This window comes from Coccinella septempunctata, chromosome 4 (assembly GCF_907165205.1).
Source record: "Coccinella septempunctata chromosome 4, icCocSept1.1, whole genome shotgun sequence".
Classification (NCBI taxonomy): Eukaryota; Metazoa; Arthropoda; class Insecta; order Coleoptera; family Coccinellidae; genus Coccinella; species Coccinella septempunctata.
This window is the reverse complement of record NC_058192.1, coordinates 640,288-660,807: the sequence shown is the minus strand read 5'-3', so window position 1 is coordinate 660,807 and position 20,520 is coordinate 640,288. Positions and strand designations below refer to the sequence as shown.

Sequence of the window (20,520 nt, the reverse complement as noted above, 5' to 3'; positions counted from 1 at the left end):
TATTCTATCCCTCTCTTTGTTCTTATTCAATGGAAAATAAAAAATTTGAATATTTACAATTACAAGTAGTCCCATAAGACCACTTCACAACGATCCCGGTTAGGGATTCGCGCCTTCAAAAGTCGCAACAGCCAACAACAGATTCCTCCTGGTGAAATGCAAGTGTATCAAGGGACTACTCTTGGTGGCGAAATCCCTGAGCAAATACTGCTCGCCAGTCTTAACGTCGGGGTTATGCGATACGTTAACCTCCTCCGAACTAATATCTTCCGTGATCTTACTGAAATCCCAGACTTTGAGGGAGAAGTCCAACCCTCCCGAACACAGGATGTTGCCGCATCTGCTGAACGTCAACGCGTGCACAGGTTTCTCGTGCCCGGTCAGCTCGGCCACCAAATGACCGTGGGACAGGTCCCAAACGAGGACCCTGCAATCGGCCCCCGAGGAGGCCAGGAACCTTCCGCAAACGCTGAAGGCGAGACTGTGGATCGGGGCCTTGTGGCCCGTCATCAGCCTGACGTGGTTGCCCGTGGTGCAATCCCACAGACAGACCCTTCTGTCGCTAGATCCCGTCGCCACGTAATTCGAGTTGGGGTGAAACTGGAGACACTGAAAATAAAAAGGTTAAATGTTCAGAGGAAGAAAATAGATGTCGTTCATCTTTTTTGGGAGGAAAAATCATCAGTGCTCAGTAAATAATACTGAAAGAATAAGAACCATAGAATTTTGAAAAATATGGGATCTCCCAGTGTGCTTTCACACCATCAGTAAAACTACTCACAGTAGGGTGAGAACTCTGGTAGAGCGTGGTGTTTCTCCTTTTCCAGTTGTGTCTTTTGAAGTTCTTCGAGATTCTTATTGAGCCTGTCGCACGGTTAATTGTTATCAGGGGAAGTTTATCTTTTTTGGGAGGAAAAACGAAGTGAACTTATCAGCAAATAACACTAATCATCAATGCTCACTAAATAATAATGAAAGAATAAGAACCATGGAATTTCGAAAAATATGGGATCTCCCAGTGTGCTTTCACACCATCAGTAAAACTACTCACAATAGGGTGAGAACTCTGGTAGAGCGTGGTGTTTCTCCTTTTCCAGTAGTGTCTTTTGAAGTTCTTCGAGATTCTTATTGAGCCTGTCACACGGTTAAATGTTATCAGGGGAAGTTTATCTTTTTTGGGAGGAAAAACGAAGTGAACTTATCAGCAAATAGCACTAATCATCAATGCTCATTAAATAATAATGAAAGAATAAGAACCATAGAATTTCGAAAAATATGGGATCTCCCAGTGTGCTTTCACACCATCAGTAAAACTACTCACAATAGGGTGAGAACTCTGGTAGAGCGTGGTGTTTCTCCTTTTCCAGTAGTGTCTTTTGAAGTTCTTCGAGATTCTTATTGAGCCTGTCGCACGGTTAAATGTTATCAGGGGAAGTTTATCTTTTTTGGGAGGAAAAACGAAGTGAACTTATCAGCAAATAACACTAACCATCAATGCTCACTAAATAATAATGAAAGATTAAGAACCATAGAATTTCGAAAATATGGGATCTCCCAGTGGGCTTTCACACCATCAGTAAAACTACTCACAGTAGGGTGAGAACTCTGGCAGAACGTGGTTGTTTCTCCTTCCCTAGTAGTGTCTTTTAAATTTCTTCCAGATTCTTATTAAGCCTGTCGCACGGTTAAATGTTATCAGGGGAAGTTTATCTTTTTTGGGAGGAAAAACGAAGTGAACTTATCAGCAAATAACACTAATCATCAATGCTCACTAAATAATAATGAAAGATTAAGAACCATAGAATTTCGAAAATATGGGATCTCCCAGTGGGCTTTCACACCATCAGTAAAACTACTCACAGTAGGGTGAGAACTCTGGCAGAGCGTGGTTGTTTCTCCTTTTCCAGTAGTGTCTTTTAAAGTTCTTCAAGATTCTCATTGAGCCTGTCGCACGGTTAAATGTTATCAGGGGAAATTTATCTTTTTTGGGAGGAAAAACGAAGTGAACTTATCAGCAAATAACACTAATCATCAATGCTCACTAAATAATAATGAAAGAATAAAAACCATAGAATTTCTAAAATTATGTGATCTCCCAGTGTGCTTTCACACCAGCAGTAAATCTACTCACAGTAGGGTGAGAACTCTGGTAGAGCGTGGTGTTTCTCCTTTTCCAGTAGTGTCTTTTGAAGTTCTTCGAGATTCTTATTGAGCCTGTCACACGGTTAAATGTTATCAGGGGAAGTTTATCTTTTTTGGGAGGAAAAACGAAGTGAACTTATCAGCAAATAGCACTAATCATCAATGCTCATTAAATAATAATGAAAGAATAAGAACCATAGAATTTCGAAAAATATGGGATCTCCCAGTGTGCTTTCACACCATCAGTAAAACTACTCACAGTAGGGTGAGAACTCTAGCAGAGAGTGGTTGTTTCTCCTTTCCCAGTAGTGTCTTTTAAAGTTCTTCAAGATTCTTATTGAGCCTGTCGCACGGTTAAATGTTATCAGGGGAAGTTTATCTTTTTTGGGAGGAAAAACGGAGTGAACTTATCAGCAAATAACACTAATCATCAATGCTCACTAAATAATAATGAAAGAATAAGAACCATAGAATTTCTAAAATTATGTGATCTCCCAGTGTGCTTTCACACCAGCAGTAAATCTACTCGCAGTAGGGTGAGAACTCTGGCAGCGAGCGGTTGTTTCCCCTTTCCCAATCGTGTCTTATTTCATACAAAAACAATACTTACATCGACGTCCGAAAAGTGTCCAGCGAATAATCTCAGCGGAGAGTAGTGATCCGTGGCCCACAGCCTCGCGGTCCTATCATGGGAAGCCGTGGCGAAATAATACCCCAGCGGTGAGAATTTCACGTCCCACACGGGAAACAGATGTCCCTTGTACACCACCAAACACGTCCATATCTGAAGACTCCACAGTCGGATTGTCGAATCTTCCGAACAACTCAGGAGCAAGGTACGATCCGGTGAAAAGGATACTCCGTAGACCGGACCTGCGTGCCCTGGTAGGGTACGGCAGATTTCACCAGATCTCTCGTTCATGATTCTCACCTGCGGAATGTTCAACAAATTATACGCTAGAGTTACAGCAGGCGCTGTGGAAACTCACCATAAGGTCCTCAGCGTCGATATTGACTTCCTGTAACTGCTGAGCTGATTTGAGCGCCTTGAGTTTTTGCGGTACCAAACTCCAAACCTTGATGATTGCATCATTGAAACCCACCGCTAACATACTGGAATCTTCAGTTATTTCCGCACAACACACCCTAAAAACATTCAAATCATCATATGATTACATAGATGAATATCCCTATTTCTACTAACGTTTGACTTGTGTTCATCAGTGTATAACAGCAGACAGACGGTAAGGTTTCCGGACCTAGGGTAACCCTTCTGGATGCCTCACGAAGCGCCTTCACTTTTTCCAATTTATCATTGTCTTTCCTGAAAATTATTTTCACCATTAAATTTCATTAATATCAATGGAATTAACTCACAGATCTGGGGCTGGTATTCTATCTGGAGGAGGAGCGTTCGGGTCAGACTTTGTTTTTTTAGAAAACAGTGGATCTTTTTTCGCTTTCTTCTTTTTAGGTTTCTCAGGATTTTCTTGATCTCCTTCGCCATCTTCCTCCTCAATTGGAGCTGCCAAAGTTTGTATGTCTGGTGCCTTTGGAATGCCATAGAAAACTTTGATTTTGTTATCTGGAAAGAATGAATAATTACAGAACTTATTGCCATGTAAAATTCTAAATTTTACCTTGTCTCTTAGCTTCTCCACCCACAGCGCCCGAAGTCGCATCTATCTGACCCTTATTCCTTGCAACACCTTCATACATATCAAAATAAAGATGTTCTTGAACAATGTTCAATAAAACTGATGCTTTTTTATCGTTTAAATATCTTTTCAGTAATGACAATGTATCTCTTGACATTCTGATGATAAACTGATGAGATTTAAATGTATCAGTGAGCTCGTTTCCATTCATATGATCCTTGTTTGTTACCAATGCCAACTTTTTCAAATCATCTTGGTAATAAGTATCTTGCTCAGGTCCAAATGTCTTCATCAATGCTATAGCTTTCTCTGTATGTCCATTATATACCAATTCCAAATACATGTGTACAAGAATAGGGTATAAAATCATTCCTAATTCATGCTTATAGATATCTAGGGAATCTTCAACAAAACCTTTCAATTCGCGATAAGAATTGATGTATGTTTCAGGATCTCCATCACTTTTATATCCAGTCAATACGCTACTAACATTGGAGTCTTTCTGTATATTCGCTGAGTTCTCCAAACAATCACTTATATTAGCTTCTTTCTTGAATAGCTCTTCAGTATTCTAAAATAATAATATCATGAGTACGTTCAGAATCGGAAATATTCCAGTTAATTCACCTTCAAATTGTATTTCTTCAGAATTTGTAACACAGCAGCTAGATGCGATTTGTTAACGTCTTCTCCCGAAGAAACGTTTGGAGTTATAACGTTATTCATTTTTATTTGGTTGATATGCTGTGGAAATATTTCAATATTTCATTTCAGAAGCTTGTTTGAAAATATTGGGAATATTTATATTCAAACACTTTCCTACAACAACCATCGACCATGATTGACAGATATTTGTAGGTTATTTTCGTGAACATAGATTTCATGACATGAGCGCGTAAACCATAGAATGTGATTTAGAATCAGTCTCTACCGAAGGGTATGTAACCAGAAGACAGGACAGGACTCCAGCCCATTTGCCCTTTGGGTAGTCAATCTCGTACTTTTCGAATTTGGGAAAGAGGATTGGTTTTGAAAAGAACCTCTACGTATTCAATAAAATATATTTGGCGAAAAGTACTGATTACCATACTTTACATTTCGTAATTGGATTCATTTTTGATTCCAACGGACATTTAAAATCCTCAGCAAAATATTCGGAATTCGCGAGGGGGATGTTTATTCTGTAATAAATTGGAACGTGCTCGTCCGAGAGAAGCATAGTTTTCAGTCTTTCCGGTCGTGTCTTAGAACACCAGCTGCTGGCGGATGCTATCCAGAACATCTGTCGATCGGTATAAAACGAAAGGCCTGGTAAGTACTTGTCCGGTCCATGATTTGAAAGCCATCTTGTGTATGCTAAATAAGCTTGTTTTATTCCACCATTATCGGCTATATTCTCTCCTTGACTGTTCGCACCATTGATCTGAAAAATTTTAATGATTGAATAGTAACAGTGGACTATCATTGCGTTCAATCAATTTTCTGGAATGGCAGTTGACTCAAGTGACAAAAATAATATGACGATTGTGACAATATGTAAGGTTTTTTAATTTGAGAATACTTTACCTTTATGTTGACTTCTGGAACAGTATTGTTACTATATTGCTCTACAATGCACATAGCATTTTCCATAAACGCATTTTTCGTCTTTTCACTCCACCAATCGACCATGTTTCCATTCTCGTCGAAGAGCCTTCCTTCGTCATCAAAGCCATGGGTAATTTCGTGACCAATTAAGAATCCAATTCTACCAAAATTTACATAATTGGGCCCCTCGTGGTCGAAGAAATTATCTTGAAGTATTCCAGCAGGAAAATCTAAAGAATTACTAAAATATGACTTATGTGGACTGCGTTGAAAGGTAAAATTTTGAGGGCAGAGATACCTCCATATAGGGATGGAGGACAATAAGTTCACCAAGATTTTTTCGAATTTCTGCAGTTTCTACTGTGTTCTTTAGTCTTTTCTTATAAGTCAAGTATCAAAAAAATTATTGTTCTTTGCAATGAAAACTTACGTATACTGTTCGAGCTAGATTCGTAAAAAGCATTTACATCAATAGGTGAGTGCTGCTTTCTCCAATCTTTCTTATCCACTCCTTCCAACAGGAACCTATAATGCGCCTTAATTGTGAAATTTCTCAACCTTAGATCCAACAGAAGGTAGTTTTCTGGTGGTATACCAAGCTAAAAAAAACGAGTTTTGTGATCGTAACTCTATCTTTCAGAGAAAATTATAATTCTCAAAGATTTTTATTCAGGACTCACATCAGCGAAGTGTTCGACCATTTTATTATTATCTAATAATTCATCAGGGTAACCTATGAAAGCCGTGATAGAATCGGCTTTCAATAATGCCCTTTTCTTTGAATCTTCTTCCATCCATTGTAAGCCCAACAGTTCCCTTTTAAACTGTTGGAGAATCAGATCGACCAACTCCAGCATATTCTCTTTCGCTTCTTTCTTGAAAAACCGACGGACATAAAGCGATCCAGCAACTAGAGGAAGCCTGAAATGTAGATATTAAAGATGAAATAATATCCATTCAATGCAAACGTTCAATATTCTAATAATTCTGCTTACCCATATGTCACATCATCGACACAGTTTTTCCATACTGGAATGTTTTGCGTGTTTCCCTCTGCTATTTTGGAAAATTCATTCAGTCTGTCTCGAAGCTGTTGGTTTGAATATTGTATCTCAAAAAAGACAACCATCCACATTATGTAGTTTGCTATTGTTCTAAAATATGTGAATGTTTGGAACGAATGTTATAGGGAAAATGACAAAAAAAGGGAAAATTAAAACAAGAATCATATTTTTCATGAGGATATAAGGTTTGTAACAGTTGTAGCATATGATCACGTTTGGCCCATGATCACATGACTAAATGCCACATTTTACCAGCTGAAATTGCACGATATGAGGAATGAAAATCAGAAAATCATAGTGATATATGTGAGATCAAAAACTCCTTTTTCACTGTCCTGAAACTAATAGGGATTTTACCTTTTCTCGTTGTGTAATATCAAGGCATTCAATTTTTTCAAATGCTTTGGGTGTAGGACGTTCATAGTTGTGTTTTTCTCAACTCTCGTCAATCCCAGCAACTGGTTGTTTATGTAGGACTCCCATTTAACAATTGGAAAAGTAAGTTCCAAATCATTGACAGTCATCAAATTATTAAGAGATGAGGAGGCGCGTTTTTCTTCTGGACTAACAGCAATCTGAAATTTAGAGATGATCCTGAAGATCTGACACTGTATAATTCCGCTTTCGTTTGACAAAAACCCTGTTTTTGAACCATACTGCAAACGAACTCAAGAAAAGTTATCACCTGAGCAAGTTCCACTAGAAAGTTGATAACTCTCCCCATTTCTTCTTCTGCCCTTTGACGATCAGCGCCCAGAAGGACTGCTATATCTACCATCAGTTCGTACATGGCTTTGGTTATTTTGTCACCCAATCCATTTTTCAAATATTCCCTGCAAATGATCATAGGTTCATCCACCTGAAACCATTAATAATAGTGAAATTTATATTGTTGATGCTTTCAACTCACTTCCAGTATTCTTTGTGAGGAATTACTCATCATTATTTCGGCGTTGATCACTAAAAATATTTCGGAATATAGGCCAGCTTTTCTGAGCCTGTGGACGAGTTCTCTCCAGTCGAAATAGCGATCTCCCCAATTTTCTCCCTCCAAAACGGGCCAACCCCCAACTTGTCTGAGAAGGTATTTGAGAGTATCCGTATTGTCTTGACTGGAATTCACGCAAGTCTTGTACTGGGTTTTTATGAATCTGAATGGTCTGATTTCGTTCATCTCCTCAGGTTCCTCCAATAGAATTCTCATTTTATGCGATAGCGAATCCCTGAAATTTTAAGATGTTCTCCTTTCCAATGATTTTAAGAACTTTTATCATTCTAGTTGTGCATGGATATGGAAGCTTTAAAAGAGATTTTCAATCCCCATACTCACTCTACTTCAGAGAACGAACTTATCTCTGTTTTGTCATCAGGGATGAAATTGTTCTTCAGGTAATTTCCACAAACGAACATGTAAAAATCGTCACAAGGATCCACATTGTGATCTAAACTCTCCAAGATACTCAATGATGTTTTCATGCATGAGGGACTCATGCATATCCTCTCATCTCTAACACCTAAAAATTGATGGCTATAAATAATTCTTAGGGTGTTTATGTAAAAAATTTACTATCCATACTTAATTCAAACTTTCCAAAGACAAAATTCAAGCTGGAGACTTACCAAAACCAAAGTGGACGATAAAAAGTATCGAAAACACCAATAAAATGAGGAAAACTATGGTACCGATCAAAACTTGTTCTAATTTCGTCAACATCCTACGATTCTTGAGGTGTACTGCACGTGTCCATCGAGGAGTGGAGAACAAATTGAATGGATCTGAAATTTTTCAATTCGCTTTCATTACGATCTTCAATTACTTAATTATATAGAAAAAGTGGAATTACATTAGGTCATTGATAGCATCATTGATGAACCATCTGCAGGATGAAAGTTATTTACTGGATAAGTGTTGGTAGGTAATTGATTAAAGAATCAATTTTTTGTTCGAAATTTGGGAAAATAAACTTGTGGATATTTTTGAGCATTTCGAGATTAGTGAAGGCACTGAGCGTAGTGTTATCTTTGACTAATAATATGATGCAATTTTCATATGTGCATATTCAAATATGAATTAACGATCAACAATCGAACTCTTGTTTCGTTATTTCAATTTTTGCAATGAGCCATTCAATATTTTGATAAGAATCCATGATTTCGGTTCCATGGCCTAAATGATTTAATACTTATTTCTCGTAGACTTCATTTGATTGGTTAAGCTAATGATAGTTCTGTTCAACGAACATTTTTGTGAAAAAAGTAGGGGAGACTGGGTCTCATTGAAACACTTTTTCCTTTATCGTCCATAGCATCGTGATTATAGTTGAGTGAATGATGACAAAATATATTAAATTAAAGACCATTTATCTGTCTACTAATAGGCAATGTTATTTAATTTCATAATCAATTTCATGGGCATCTGTGTACTTTAGAAGTCATAGTTACAAAAAGTCACTATGACACTTAAGGTAGTCATGGGCATTTGGCTATCTTAGAAGTCATAGTTACAAAAAGTCACTATGACACTTAAGATAGTCATGTACATTTGGCTACCTTGGCTACCCAGTCATTGTTACAAAAAGTAACTATGACACATTGTTTCAACCGTCCACTGTTCAAAATGTATAGTCTCCCCTATTTTCCCATTCGAACAGAAAATTGAGAAGATTTACCCTTGTTTCGTTTATAATTAAAAGAAAAAAGAAAAGAACATGAATACCATTTCAAAAACCTAAATATTTTTTGGCAAACATCCACATCATTTCAATTGAAATCTGTAAAATAACAAATGTGCAAATTTACAGACGATTAAACATCAATGAACGTAAATGTGCTTCTAACATTTGATTTGTAGACCAAACGATCAATTAACTTGAGGTGATAAACCCTGGTTTGTTTGTTTATTTACATATTATGAAAGTCTAGTACTTGAACCATAAAACAACACCATTACAATTGAAGTGTACATACATACCTCAAAGCTTTCAGGCAGAAAACATTATAGATGGACAATCGATCACAATGAAATACATATAAACAGTGCCTTTTGGTTTAGTGGAAACCCATCAACGTGTAACTGTATCAAATATGTTCTAAAATTAGATGTGGGATCCAATAGGTAGTTTGTTATTTTTAGTCTCTTGTGATACCTTAGCTAGACCACCTTGGCAAAGCGAACAATGGGGAGATGTGTTTTTTATGATTTTGGCTCGGTCAGTCCTCAATTATACAGATATAAAAATTTTCGATCGGAACTGAAAAAATTAGGAGGAATTTCAAAAAATGTTTTCCCAAATATAGTAGGTACCATTCTTGTTTTTCCAAGATAATCCTTTGATCAATATTTTCGCCGATCCTAATCTGCATTATCATATCGAGATTTGAATAGAATATTCCTATATCAAATTGTATGTATACTAAGTGACATAAAAAACCTAAAATAAAATAAAAATACCTAACCTTATTATAATAAGGTTGTTCACTTGTCACTTAGTATAGTATCTTAGGGTAGCTTGAGTAGGCACGCCCACTTGTAAGGGAAGTGTTAAGGAAAATGAATAAATCTATCTAGTAGTAGTATTTTATTGAAAACAATAAGAATATACAACGTAGATAATATTCAAATTTATAAAAAAAATAAAAGTTACATAATACTTCTCCGTGCATACTTTTAAAAGTCGATGACTAGAATATCTTTTGAATACTGATTCATTTTTAATAATTTTTCAAAAATAAATTGAGATTGTTCAGAGTTTACTTTTGTTCATGTTAGCTTCCTGAAATATTGTTATTCTAATTTAAAATCAGCACGTCTTTTATGTTTTTATTATCACCACACACTGCACGTCTGTATGGGATTCATGGGTGTACCTTTTGCGCAGTTGAAATCTTTGGAGAAATATTCAGAATTCGCAAATGGTATATTTATTCGATATTTATCTGGGGGATGCACTTCAGTTAAGATCTCCTGTTCCATAGCTTTGGTCGTTATTTTGGAACACCAAACATTTGCTGCTCCGATCCAGAACATTTGATTGGGGGAATAGTCCAGATCTGGAAGTTTCTCCTCTTCCTTATTCTTGTTGACCCATTCTTGATAGGCTAGATAAGCGAGTTTTATACCACCGTTGTCGGCAATATTTTCTCCTTGACAGTTGATACCGTTTATCTGAAATCAAACCAGCATTTGATCTTCCATATTGGGCAAAGAGACGCCAAGAAATGAATCGGCCCCAGAATCGAACCATGGGGTACTTCACTGAAACAAACTGGACTCTTACCTTCATTGCTACTTCAGGCACTGTTATATTCGAGTACTGGTCAACAATGCATTTCGCTTTCTCTTCATAGGCCGTCTTGGTGCTTCCCTTCCACCACTCCTTAAGATTTCCATCTTGGTCCATTTGGCTGCCTTCATCGTCGAAACCGTGCGTGAATTCATGACCTATTATGTAACCTATGCCGCCGAAATTCAAATATCTGGGTCGTTTGGCATTGAAGAAGACGCCTTGGAGTATACCAGCAGGCACCTCTAAAGAATAAAATTAAAATAAGAATGATATTTACGAAAATGTTTTCGAAAAACTTACGTATGGCATTGGCGTTCAGATCGTAGAAGGCGTTGACGATTGCTACTGATGACCTAGTCCTCCAATCTGATCGGATTACTGGTTCAGACAACTGCATCATGTCTTTTTCAGTTTGAAATTTCGACACGTTTAACACAATTTCCAAGAAATTATCATTTGTTAGGTGTAGCTGAAAATAATGTGAAACTTGTTATTATGTACTGTTAATTTAGAAATATATCTACTGTTTTCTTGTGTCTTGAAGAGTCAACTCACATCTTTATAGTAGCCCTCGAGTTTGGTATCATCCATCAATTCATCAGGATAGGCTATATACTTATCCATATGACGGAGCTTCTCCAGAGCAGCATTTTTCGTGTCTTGATCCATCCAGTCTATTACATTCAAAGTCTTACTGAACTGATCCTCTATATCCTTCACGATTTCTTCTGTATCTACTTTCGATTCTTTGTTGAAATATTTCCGTACATACAAGGCTCCTGTCGCTATGTCTAGCCTGAAAAAGATCCCTAAGTTTAAGATCCTTCGTGTTATTGTGCCGTCAGAGATATCTTTATTATAAAATGAGACCATGCATTTTTTTATGCATCGTATTTCTTTCGAGCCTGTTTCTGCATTCATCATAATGTAGAAATCCTCATTAATATTAATAAGCTATATATCAATACTTCACAACATCCACTCAAGTTATACATAAAGCTGGAAAAATCCTTATCACCCACACTCGATGTTTATTCCTACTCATAAATAAACCATACCTTGATGCAATCGAAGTACAAAGTTCATTTCTGGGGGTACTAGATTGAACTCCTACGGTAGCTTTGGTGAACTCTAGTTGTATTTGTCTTAATTTCTTGTTGGAATAGGTTAACATCGATCCTGCCGCCTTGTAGAGAATGTAGTTGGCCAACAACCTTGAATCAATGAAGATGTTTTATTCATATTACTTCAAATTACGTGATTTACGGTGTAGGAAGTGCTCGTATGCAAAAATATGGCCAATGTCGAACATACTCAGCCGGAAATGTTTTTGGCTTGCGAAATTTGCTCTCATTAACATAATTTATTCTGCTATTTTTAGCCTGAGATAAGGCTGAGTGCAATCAGCAAATTTTTTTAGAGGAGTAGGTATATCAACTCCTTGAAAGTTTTCGATGTGGAAAAGCTAAACCAAACGAAATCTTTGAGGTGTCGTACAGAGAGTGATACACCTCAACTATCAATGATAATAAAGCGTAAATTCTCCAACATACCTCCTCGAAGTTTTGTCAACGATTTCCTTCAATCTTCGCAGATATTCAGGGATATAAATCACCAGGTTGGTATCATAAGTGACTTTCGCTGGGAAGACCAACCTGTTGATGAAACTATACCAAGGAACAATTGGATAATTTCTCTCCAAATCCCTAATGCTCATCGGATTGTATTCGTCCTCCAAGTTACGTCTTTCTTCTTGGGGCACCATGATCTTGAAATACATTGATAGGTCTAGAAAAGGTGTTTCGCAATACGAAATGGTATTAGTAAAGCGTTAATAAGTTATTTGGCGGTTGAAAACTCAGGTCGGTGTTGTTACCTTGGCAATGGCCATCTCAAAATTGAGAACGTTTTCCATTTCCCTGTTTGCGGTGTTTCGGTTGGCACCGAATTCCTCAGCCAAGTTTACCATGAAGGTGTGGGTTGCGTCCAAGATGGGGTTGTTCCTGGGGCCTCTCTTGAGTGGTTCGAAGGGGATGAAGGGTTGATCTACCTATGTTAACAAGAAATCAGAAGATTACAGACAATCACAGACTGAGTATAAGTCTGATATGAGCTACGAAAAACAAATTATGCTAGCTCAGCTTATTTTTACTCCTTAGGCAACATTGTTTCAGAAGAACAGAGAAATCTGACCTATTTATAACTAGGGTTTAAAAGAATACTCTTCGTTAAGAACGATATGGAATTTACAGACTCATATTTTGAGTATTCCTTAGAATTGTCTTGTAGATCAACGTTGTACAAGTAGAGATGTTTCGATATTTCAAACTCTGTACCTAATGAGTATCTAACTTTTTCATGAAACTGTTATTTAAAATTATACTAACTTCATTATTTCAATCGAATTTCATTAACTGAATATTAAGTGTTCATATAGTAAACGTAGTTAAACATCGGGAACAATGTCATGAGTGTTACATAGGATAAGTTATTTTGAACAGCAATAGTTCTTCCCACCACATGGTAATAAAATCTATATCGAGGAATGACATATACCTACCTATAACGAACGCAATATTAAAATGTGGAATAACAGTGACTCCAAATAGTTTCTTAACCCCCTTGAGTTGAGATTAAGAACACCGGTTAATATATTGCATTTCAAATTGTCAATAACTCAATTTTTTTTCCCTGAATCAACCTACCGTCAGTATCCTCCTGGAGGAGTTCTTGTCATCCAACTCCACAGCAAAATCCATCAATATCCCGTATGGTAGACCAGAATCCTTCATCTTCAGCAGGGTTTCGATCCAGTTGAAACTGGCTTCGTTCCACCTAGCTCCCTCAATAACAGGCCAACCTCCAAATCTCCTCAAAAGATTCTTTATCGTTCGCAGAGAGTTGAGTTCGATATCTGTCTCGTTCATGCATGACTTATAAACCTTTTTTACTATATGAATCGATTTCGTATCATCTTTGTTATAGGGTTCTTCCAGGACCGTGTGGATCTGCTTATCGATGACATTTCTAAAACGTGAAAACGTAGGGTTGTTCTTGGGTTTCAAAATCTCATTTTGTTGAAAAATTTTCCCACAAATAATCTATACGAACTTCATTTAGAAGTCTCCACTTACGTTAGGGTTGAAAATGAATCGACAAGCGTCTTGCTGGAAGGTATTACTGTTTTGTTCAAGAAATTTCCACAGGCGAACTTATAGAAATCCTGACAAGGATCTACTTTCATATCCATGTTGCCTACAATCGTTTTCGAGGCCTCCACGCATTGGGGTGTCTTACAGATGCCCCTATCTGGAATTTTTGCCTTGGTTATAGATGTACGTATTATATGAGTTTAAGAAACATTTTACCTTTGAGTACAAACACGTAAACTCCCAAAGCAATTACCAGTAAGATTAGAAGAGCGACTAATATGCTGCATAGCAGAAATTTTCCTCTTCTTTTTCTTTTAAATATAATATTATCTAGCCTGCAAAATTAAGAAGAAATATATTGTGAAACGTAAACATACATATAATAGATGCGCATATTTCTTCATGCTGTGAAATTCATAAGGAATTTCATTCAAAACTGAAAGATTTTCTACCAGGCAAAAGTATATATGAAAATAGAAGTTATCTTCTGTAGATTTTCGAGAATTAAATCCTTAAAAACTCATGAGAATTGTAGATGATCGAATTCATATTAAAAGCTGATTTAGTGAACGACTATCATTTTCACTAGGATGAGTTATTTCAAGTTATAAGTTTTTAGCCACTACACGTGTTTTGATTTCAGAATAGTGTTTGAAAAACTTATCTCAGAGAAATGTGATTCAATTTGTTGAAAATTTTAGCAGAAATATTGGTATATTTTTTTGAAATTCAAATATTTTTCAAATTCTGTATCAATGATCTTCAAATTTACAGAATTATCTTGACTATCAGTAATTTTATCATCTCTGGAAATTTAAAATATTTCGGAAATTATTAATCTTGTACCTTGATATTCAGTTTGTAGGGTTTCTTATCTAGTGTAAGTATTCTATCGATTTTTATATGCTAATAATTTGAAAGTACTCAGTGCGCTCAAATTTTCCTTGGTTTGCTTTCCTCATCAAAATATTCAAACTTCACTTTTCCATCCAGTAAAAAATTCAAATTATAATGAAATAATGCCAATTACCTTTAAATAGAGGCACTGCACCAGACCAGAAGTTTTGCATTTTTACTGTGAGTAGTTGAGTTTGAGTTCATGCAGTAAAAATTCTTATATATTTTAAATATAAAAAAATTCTGAATAAATACTTCGGGGGAAAATTAATCGATCTGCCATCGTTCTGACTTGTAGGCTACTTTATCATTTTATCACCGAATTTAATGCAGTCACCTCCGTTGTTTTCGAAAAAACCATTATGGAAAACATTGAATCAAAACTTATCTAGGGTCACCCCATAAATAACGTTTTAGAATGGCGTATTATATATTCGCAATGGCATTCTCCAAGCTCAGTAGGACGAGATGGTTGACCTCCTTGAATTACCGGCTCTATTTACATTTCCAAGTTTACTCACTTAACTGGCTGATAATCCATGATGATAATTCACAACAAATCGGTGTACATCAGATTGTTAACACTTCACTCAACGTGAGATAGTTTCGAAATCATCAACATAATCCGTGAACTGAAAATAAACTGGCGCGAAACTTTGAGTTCTCAATTATTTTATAGGATCCCCACTAGACGCTGGACTGGGCTCGAATATGGGACGGGACGTATGGTAAAATGTAAAGATATTCAAGTCCCAATATTCATTTGTATATCTACATTGTTCAATCAAGTCCCAGGCGCTGAAGGTCTGGGCCTTTTTGCCATGTTCTGCGAATTCAGAATCAGTATTTCTATAAAGATGAATGAAATACTGTTCATTTTCTCGATAAGTAACAATGTTCATGAAGGTGTAGGTGAATGGGACTTCCCAAGTATTCAAGAGTAACTTCAACTTCTTTCAACCCTCCAAATCAATGTTGGCATTCATATTTCCAAAAAGTTCCATTGATTTTCCTCTTGCGCTCCCTTGGAAATGCTATAGAATGTAATTTTCAATGAACATCAGTAAACCAAGTGAATTTTTCAATTACTTTCCACTTTTCTGATCGCAAACGCATAGCATCCAATTGTTCGAGACTTCAAAGAGCGGATATATTCAAAATTCTCATGTGTAGATTGAAGCAATTAAAATATTCTCTTCATTATATCATAATTTACCGTCAGATGCGAATTGATTACGGGTTATTACAAAAGTTTGCGGATTATGGACTATCCTTGCTCGAAAAGCCTCCAGGCCCTTCTAACATTCATCGGCACATATCATTAGTTCGGGTACAGATTAAGATAATTCCCTAACAATCACAATTAACTGAATTTTGCAAAATACTACTATCATTTGGGATAATTATCACCACATGTGCATCATCAATATAGCTATGCAAACACAGGCGTAGCTTATTTTCGCCTATGACTCCGAAACCATCTAGCGGATTTTGCTGATAGGTTAACCCCACCGGCTCATTTAGGCCTTCAACCTACCCTGAAAATTTCAAATCCATAGCTCTAATTTTTCGGAAGATACTGTGTCTACGAACAGATAGACAGGCAGAATTGAATTTGATCAATTTCGGATTAAAATTTAAACGTTACTGACGAAAAGTGCAATGATAACATGACATTTAGAACTGATTTAGAACTGAACTTCTTGACGTCCTGTATGCGGGACTTGTCCATGCCTATTAAGTCAATTATCCAGTCAATTTTAATGAATGGGTTGATGAATTCTGAGTATTTGAGTGCGTCCGAGTTTTCCTGAGTTTTTCCCACAATCTCAGAACTGATGGACGTGGATTGTTCGGGTCCATAAATTTTATATAGATTTTCCTGTATTTCCAACCACGATTCATCATGTTCTTGCCAATTTTCAGCCGTATCGAATTATTCCAACTCTATTTTAATACTTCGCTTATGCAGCAGTAATTCAAGGTGTGTTCCCAAGATTTCCTTGAAGATTGTAGTACACGTTGATTTATTCGTTGCGAGTATTCTTATTCTTGATCTGAGACAGCAGTGGAATGAGTTTATGGTTTACGTATTCACGAAGTCTCGAACCATTGTTGTGGAAATTTATTTCAACGATGCTCAGAAGTCTGACTAGTAAGACTTGGGGATGTAATCCAAAAATACTGCAATGGATGTATGTCATGATTGTGAGACTAATTTACTTAAGGGGAAAATGATCTTGTACTTATGCCAAGCCACAGAGATGGAGATAATTACAGATCTGTACACAGCCTGCTCATAGTTTTAAGGTTTGAGGATTTTTCATGAATTGATTTGATCTATATTCCTTGGTTTGTTACGTACCGTTATAACGTTACTGCATGATATTATGGCGTCCTTGGCAACGACTTTAACTTCATCGTGAAAATTTATTTTTAGCTTCGGCAACTTTCAGTTCTGTATTCCCTCAAATATCATGAACTACTTGAGAGGAATCAATTTTTCATGGCGGAAAGGACAGCATGAATACATTTCCTCAATTAATTCGGGAATTTATATCGATTCAATTGAAGGATATGTATTTTTAATTGCTGCAATAAACGTCCGAAATATCATAAAACTGAAACTCATGTACCTCATTAACGTTTAACCAGATATCGATTTGTTGGTATGAAAGGAGTTAATTGCTCGCGAATTGCATATCATGAACCTAAATTTTCCTCATCGCCTATAAGATCGGCGATAATCTACCAATGATTTTTACTAGTCTGACTCGTAGACATGCAACTAGGAGGTTAAGGAACGAGTTATTGAGGAAGCTCGTATCATTTGAATTCATTCGGTAAGGATAAATGGTTCCTGTCATTTTTTACTGTCATATATCACTATAACGACCGCGAAAAGTACCACACAGAGGCTGTTTTAATACTCACTGTGGTCAGTTGACCAGACTCTCAATGTCATGATGATATTTTGCAGTGAAAGAAAAACACAGTTACTCCCAATTCAGATTAGCTTTTAATTGTTGAAATCCGTAATTATTGTAGGTACTGTTATATTGAGTAAAAGATCATTTTCAATCGAGAAAATTTCGCGACATCAAGATTAAAACTTGATAGATGTAAAAGATTTTATGGAGTTCGAATAAATTTCCTGCTTCCAACATAAACATTGACATTCGCGAGTGTATGTTTTTATTTTGGAGTTGGAATTTTTGAAACTCGGCCAACACATTCATCATATGCCTGTTGTTGAACATCTACCTTGGAGAAATACATTAAAACCGATGAAAAATTATGCGCTGATGTTCTGATTTCTCATGGATGCGATGAATTTCTGCGTTTTAGTTTTTACAAATCTTGTGGATGTGGAGTAAGAGTTTTTCAAGGAATTCTCATAGTTATCCAAGTGGCGCTGATGATAAAATTGGATTTTGGAAAGAAATTCGGCATAAACTGTCAGCACACATACGAATAACTTTCGTATGATGCAAAATATGATTTCTTGGAGGATTCAATTCACTATCTTGAATACGCAGATATATGATGTTTTCCGGAAAAAACTCTCCTTGAACTTCATTCAGAATCAACATATTCGAACCTCTAAAACAAATGATCAGATGGTCGAATGGTGGTCTCTATTTAAGTTAATCAGACCTAACCCAAGTTCACCTTGAAAATGGATCAATTTAAAATTCGCATTATGTCACCGCATTCATTCAAGTACGAATGATGTCAAAATAAAGACGATGTATTTCATTTTTCGACTTGATTCGGCGTGTTTTTTATAGAGAGATGGGTGTCAGATATTGCTTGGCGTTGCGAGGTTGAAATGGAAGTATTACCACTTTTGGAAGTGAATGAATCAAGCACCTTTAATATACTTCCTTTTTGGGTTTATGCTTCAACCACCAACAACTATACCGGGTGTGATATAAAGTTGCGAAAAAGGGTGTCAAAGAAATGTGGGTCTTATTAATTTTTTTTCTGTATCTCGAAAATTAGTCATACGATTGATTTCTTTGTACCCATGGACACTACAACCAAAAATTCAGGAAATTTGGCCGATGAATATTTTCCATTCAAATGATGCTTTGAATGATCTTGGCGTCCAAAAATGTCATCCGAATTCTTTCGGGATGATGCATTTTAACGCGGATGGTCCTCTTCCATCGATGATTTACTTATTTCGCTGTTAAACATTTCAATTAGAATAATTATAAGTTTGCAACCGCTACAATAGACGTTATATATGTATGTATCAGATTAAGACGTGTAATGCATTACGGACAAGGCCAATTGAAAGGCGGCATTTTCCTTTGTAATGCATGACTGAATTATTTCTGAGTGATGTTCAATTCCTCGGTGATTGCATTGAAAAATAATCGTCATCAATTAAAACTCGAGAATCGAGTTTACACTTGAAATGTGTATTTTCATTTCATTGGTCGGAGATTGGCTTAATCAGGATAAAACAGTGGGAACCAAAAGAATTTCAAGATTCTCAGCGTAACCAACTTTGAAGAAACACATTTGTTATCCCATGTGATGTAGACAAACACCTTCAAAGTTTTTCGTCAGAAATTCATCTAGGTCGCAAAATGGTGAATGCACTGCTGTATGCATTAGGATTCCAAAATGACAGGTTTGGTATGGAAATATAGGTTTTTGAACAAGCTGAATCTATTGCGAGCAAATCAGAGAGCCTATCTCCCTTCATTCAGATCTTCATCGTTGAAATGGCATTTTTCAAAAATTGCAATTTTCAATGTGCGATATCTGCTGTTATACTCCTCCGATCTAAGTGGGATTTACGGTTCTATAATCAGCATTGGCAAGGCTTTCACCCTAGCACTTAAACCCTTTTACGAAAATCTCGATTTGTTGGGTCAAAAATGAGCAAGGGGTTAGACCCCCTAAAATGACCTGTTTGCTCCCCTGTCTGAAAATCATTCATCATGTCCCATTACTATTCTAGGATATGGAGTGCATAGAAGTTGTTTTGGAGAATCCAGAAAACCAAGCAGTTGATGATTAGATAGAGAATTGCACTCTATAAGGGCTTTCAAAGTGAACTCGAAAATTAAAATTGGGAAAGCAAAAAAAATATTTTCTCCTAAACAGGGCCAGATATTAGAAATTGTGGTATAAAAATATAGGTTTTCAAACACGCTGAATCTATTGCTAGCAATTTCGAAAGCCTATCTCCCTCCGTTTAGATTTTCATCTTGGAAATGGCATTTTTCATAAATTGCACATTTCACTTGAGAATTCGTCAAGACCGAACGGTTGCGCTAAGATGGATGAAATCTTGAGATTTATTACAAGAAGAGTTGCTCTTTGAGATAATGTATAACATTCAGATATAAGATGATTTTCTTGGAAGATACGTGACTCGAAAAATTCCCAGAAAGATGGGGTCAGTTAAACCTTCCTCAAGACCGAACGGTTGCGCAAAGATGGGTGAGCTTCTCAGATTTTTCACTAGATGAATTGCTCTTTCAGAATATGTATCAGTCTTCATGAGATTATTTCATCACATTATAAAATTCCGAATCTTAGTCAAGCCTCCCTTAGATCGCGTATTGGCTCCTTTTTTTGATTCCAGCTATTCTGTTTCTGTGTTTGAATATTCAATATGGTAGTCAGGAAAATGAACCCATTTGCCCCAAGAAGATTTTCCTGGAACACAGAAATTTTTCCTGGGGGATGGGAATCGGAATAGGAACACAAG

General features: G+C 36.5%; 2 protein-coding genes across 2 annotated transcripts; both read right to left on the bottom strand.

Moving 5' to 3' along the window:
- Positions 1–38: 38 nt before the first annotated feature.
- On the bottom strand, positions 39–4,649 carry LOC123312118 (transcription initiation factor TFIID subunit 5). The gene is made up of 7 exons (XM_044896350.1): positions 4,428–4,649; positions 3,783–4,371; positions 3,520–3,727; positions 3,347–3,466; positions 3,132–3,288; positions 2,753–3,073; positions 39–609 (listed from the first exon to the last, which is right to left on the bottom strand). Exons 1-7 carry the CDS (start codon positions 4,524–4,526, stop codon positions 100–102), a joined length of 2,004 nt encoding a protein of 667 aa, XP_044752285.1. The 5' UTR covers positions 4,527–4,649; the 3' UTR covers positions 39–99.
- A 194-nt stretch (positions 4,650–4,843) lies between these two features.
- LOC123310736 lies at positions 4,844–15,464 on the bottom strand. The gene is made up of 21 exons (XM_044894374.1): positions 15,308–15,464; positions 14,106–14,224; positions 13,872–14,046; positions 13,443–13,764; positions 12,614–12,787; positions 12,291–12,505; positions 11,796–11,951; positions 11,293–11,533; positions 11,038–11,206; positions 10,729–10,979; positions 10,280–10,616; positions 8,072–8,227; positions 7,782–7,965; positions 7,362–7,674; positions 7,137–7,310; positions 6,809–7,026; positions 6,383–6,541; positions 6,068–6,308; positions 5,818–5,986; positions 5,367–5,617; positions 4,844–5,223 (listed from the first exon to the last, which is right to left on the bottom strand). Exons 1-21 carry the CDS (start codon positions 15,325–15,327, stop codon positions 4,882–4,884), a joined length of 4,386 nt encoding a protein of 1,461 aa, XP_044750309.1. The 5' UTR covers positions 15,328–15,464; the 3' UTR covers positions 4,844–4,881.
- Positions 15,465–20,520: the final 5,056 nt, after the last annotated feature.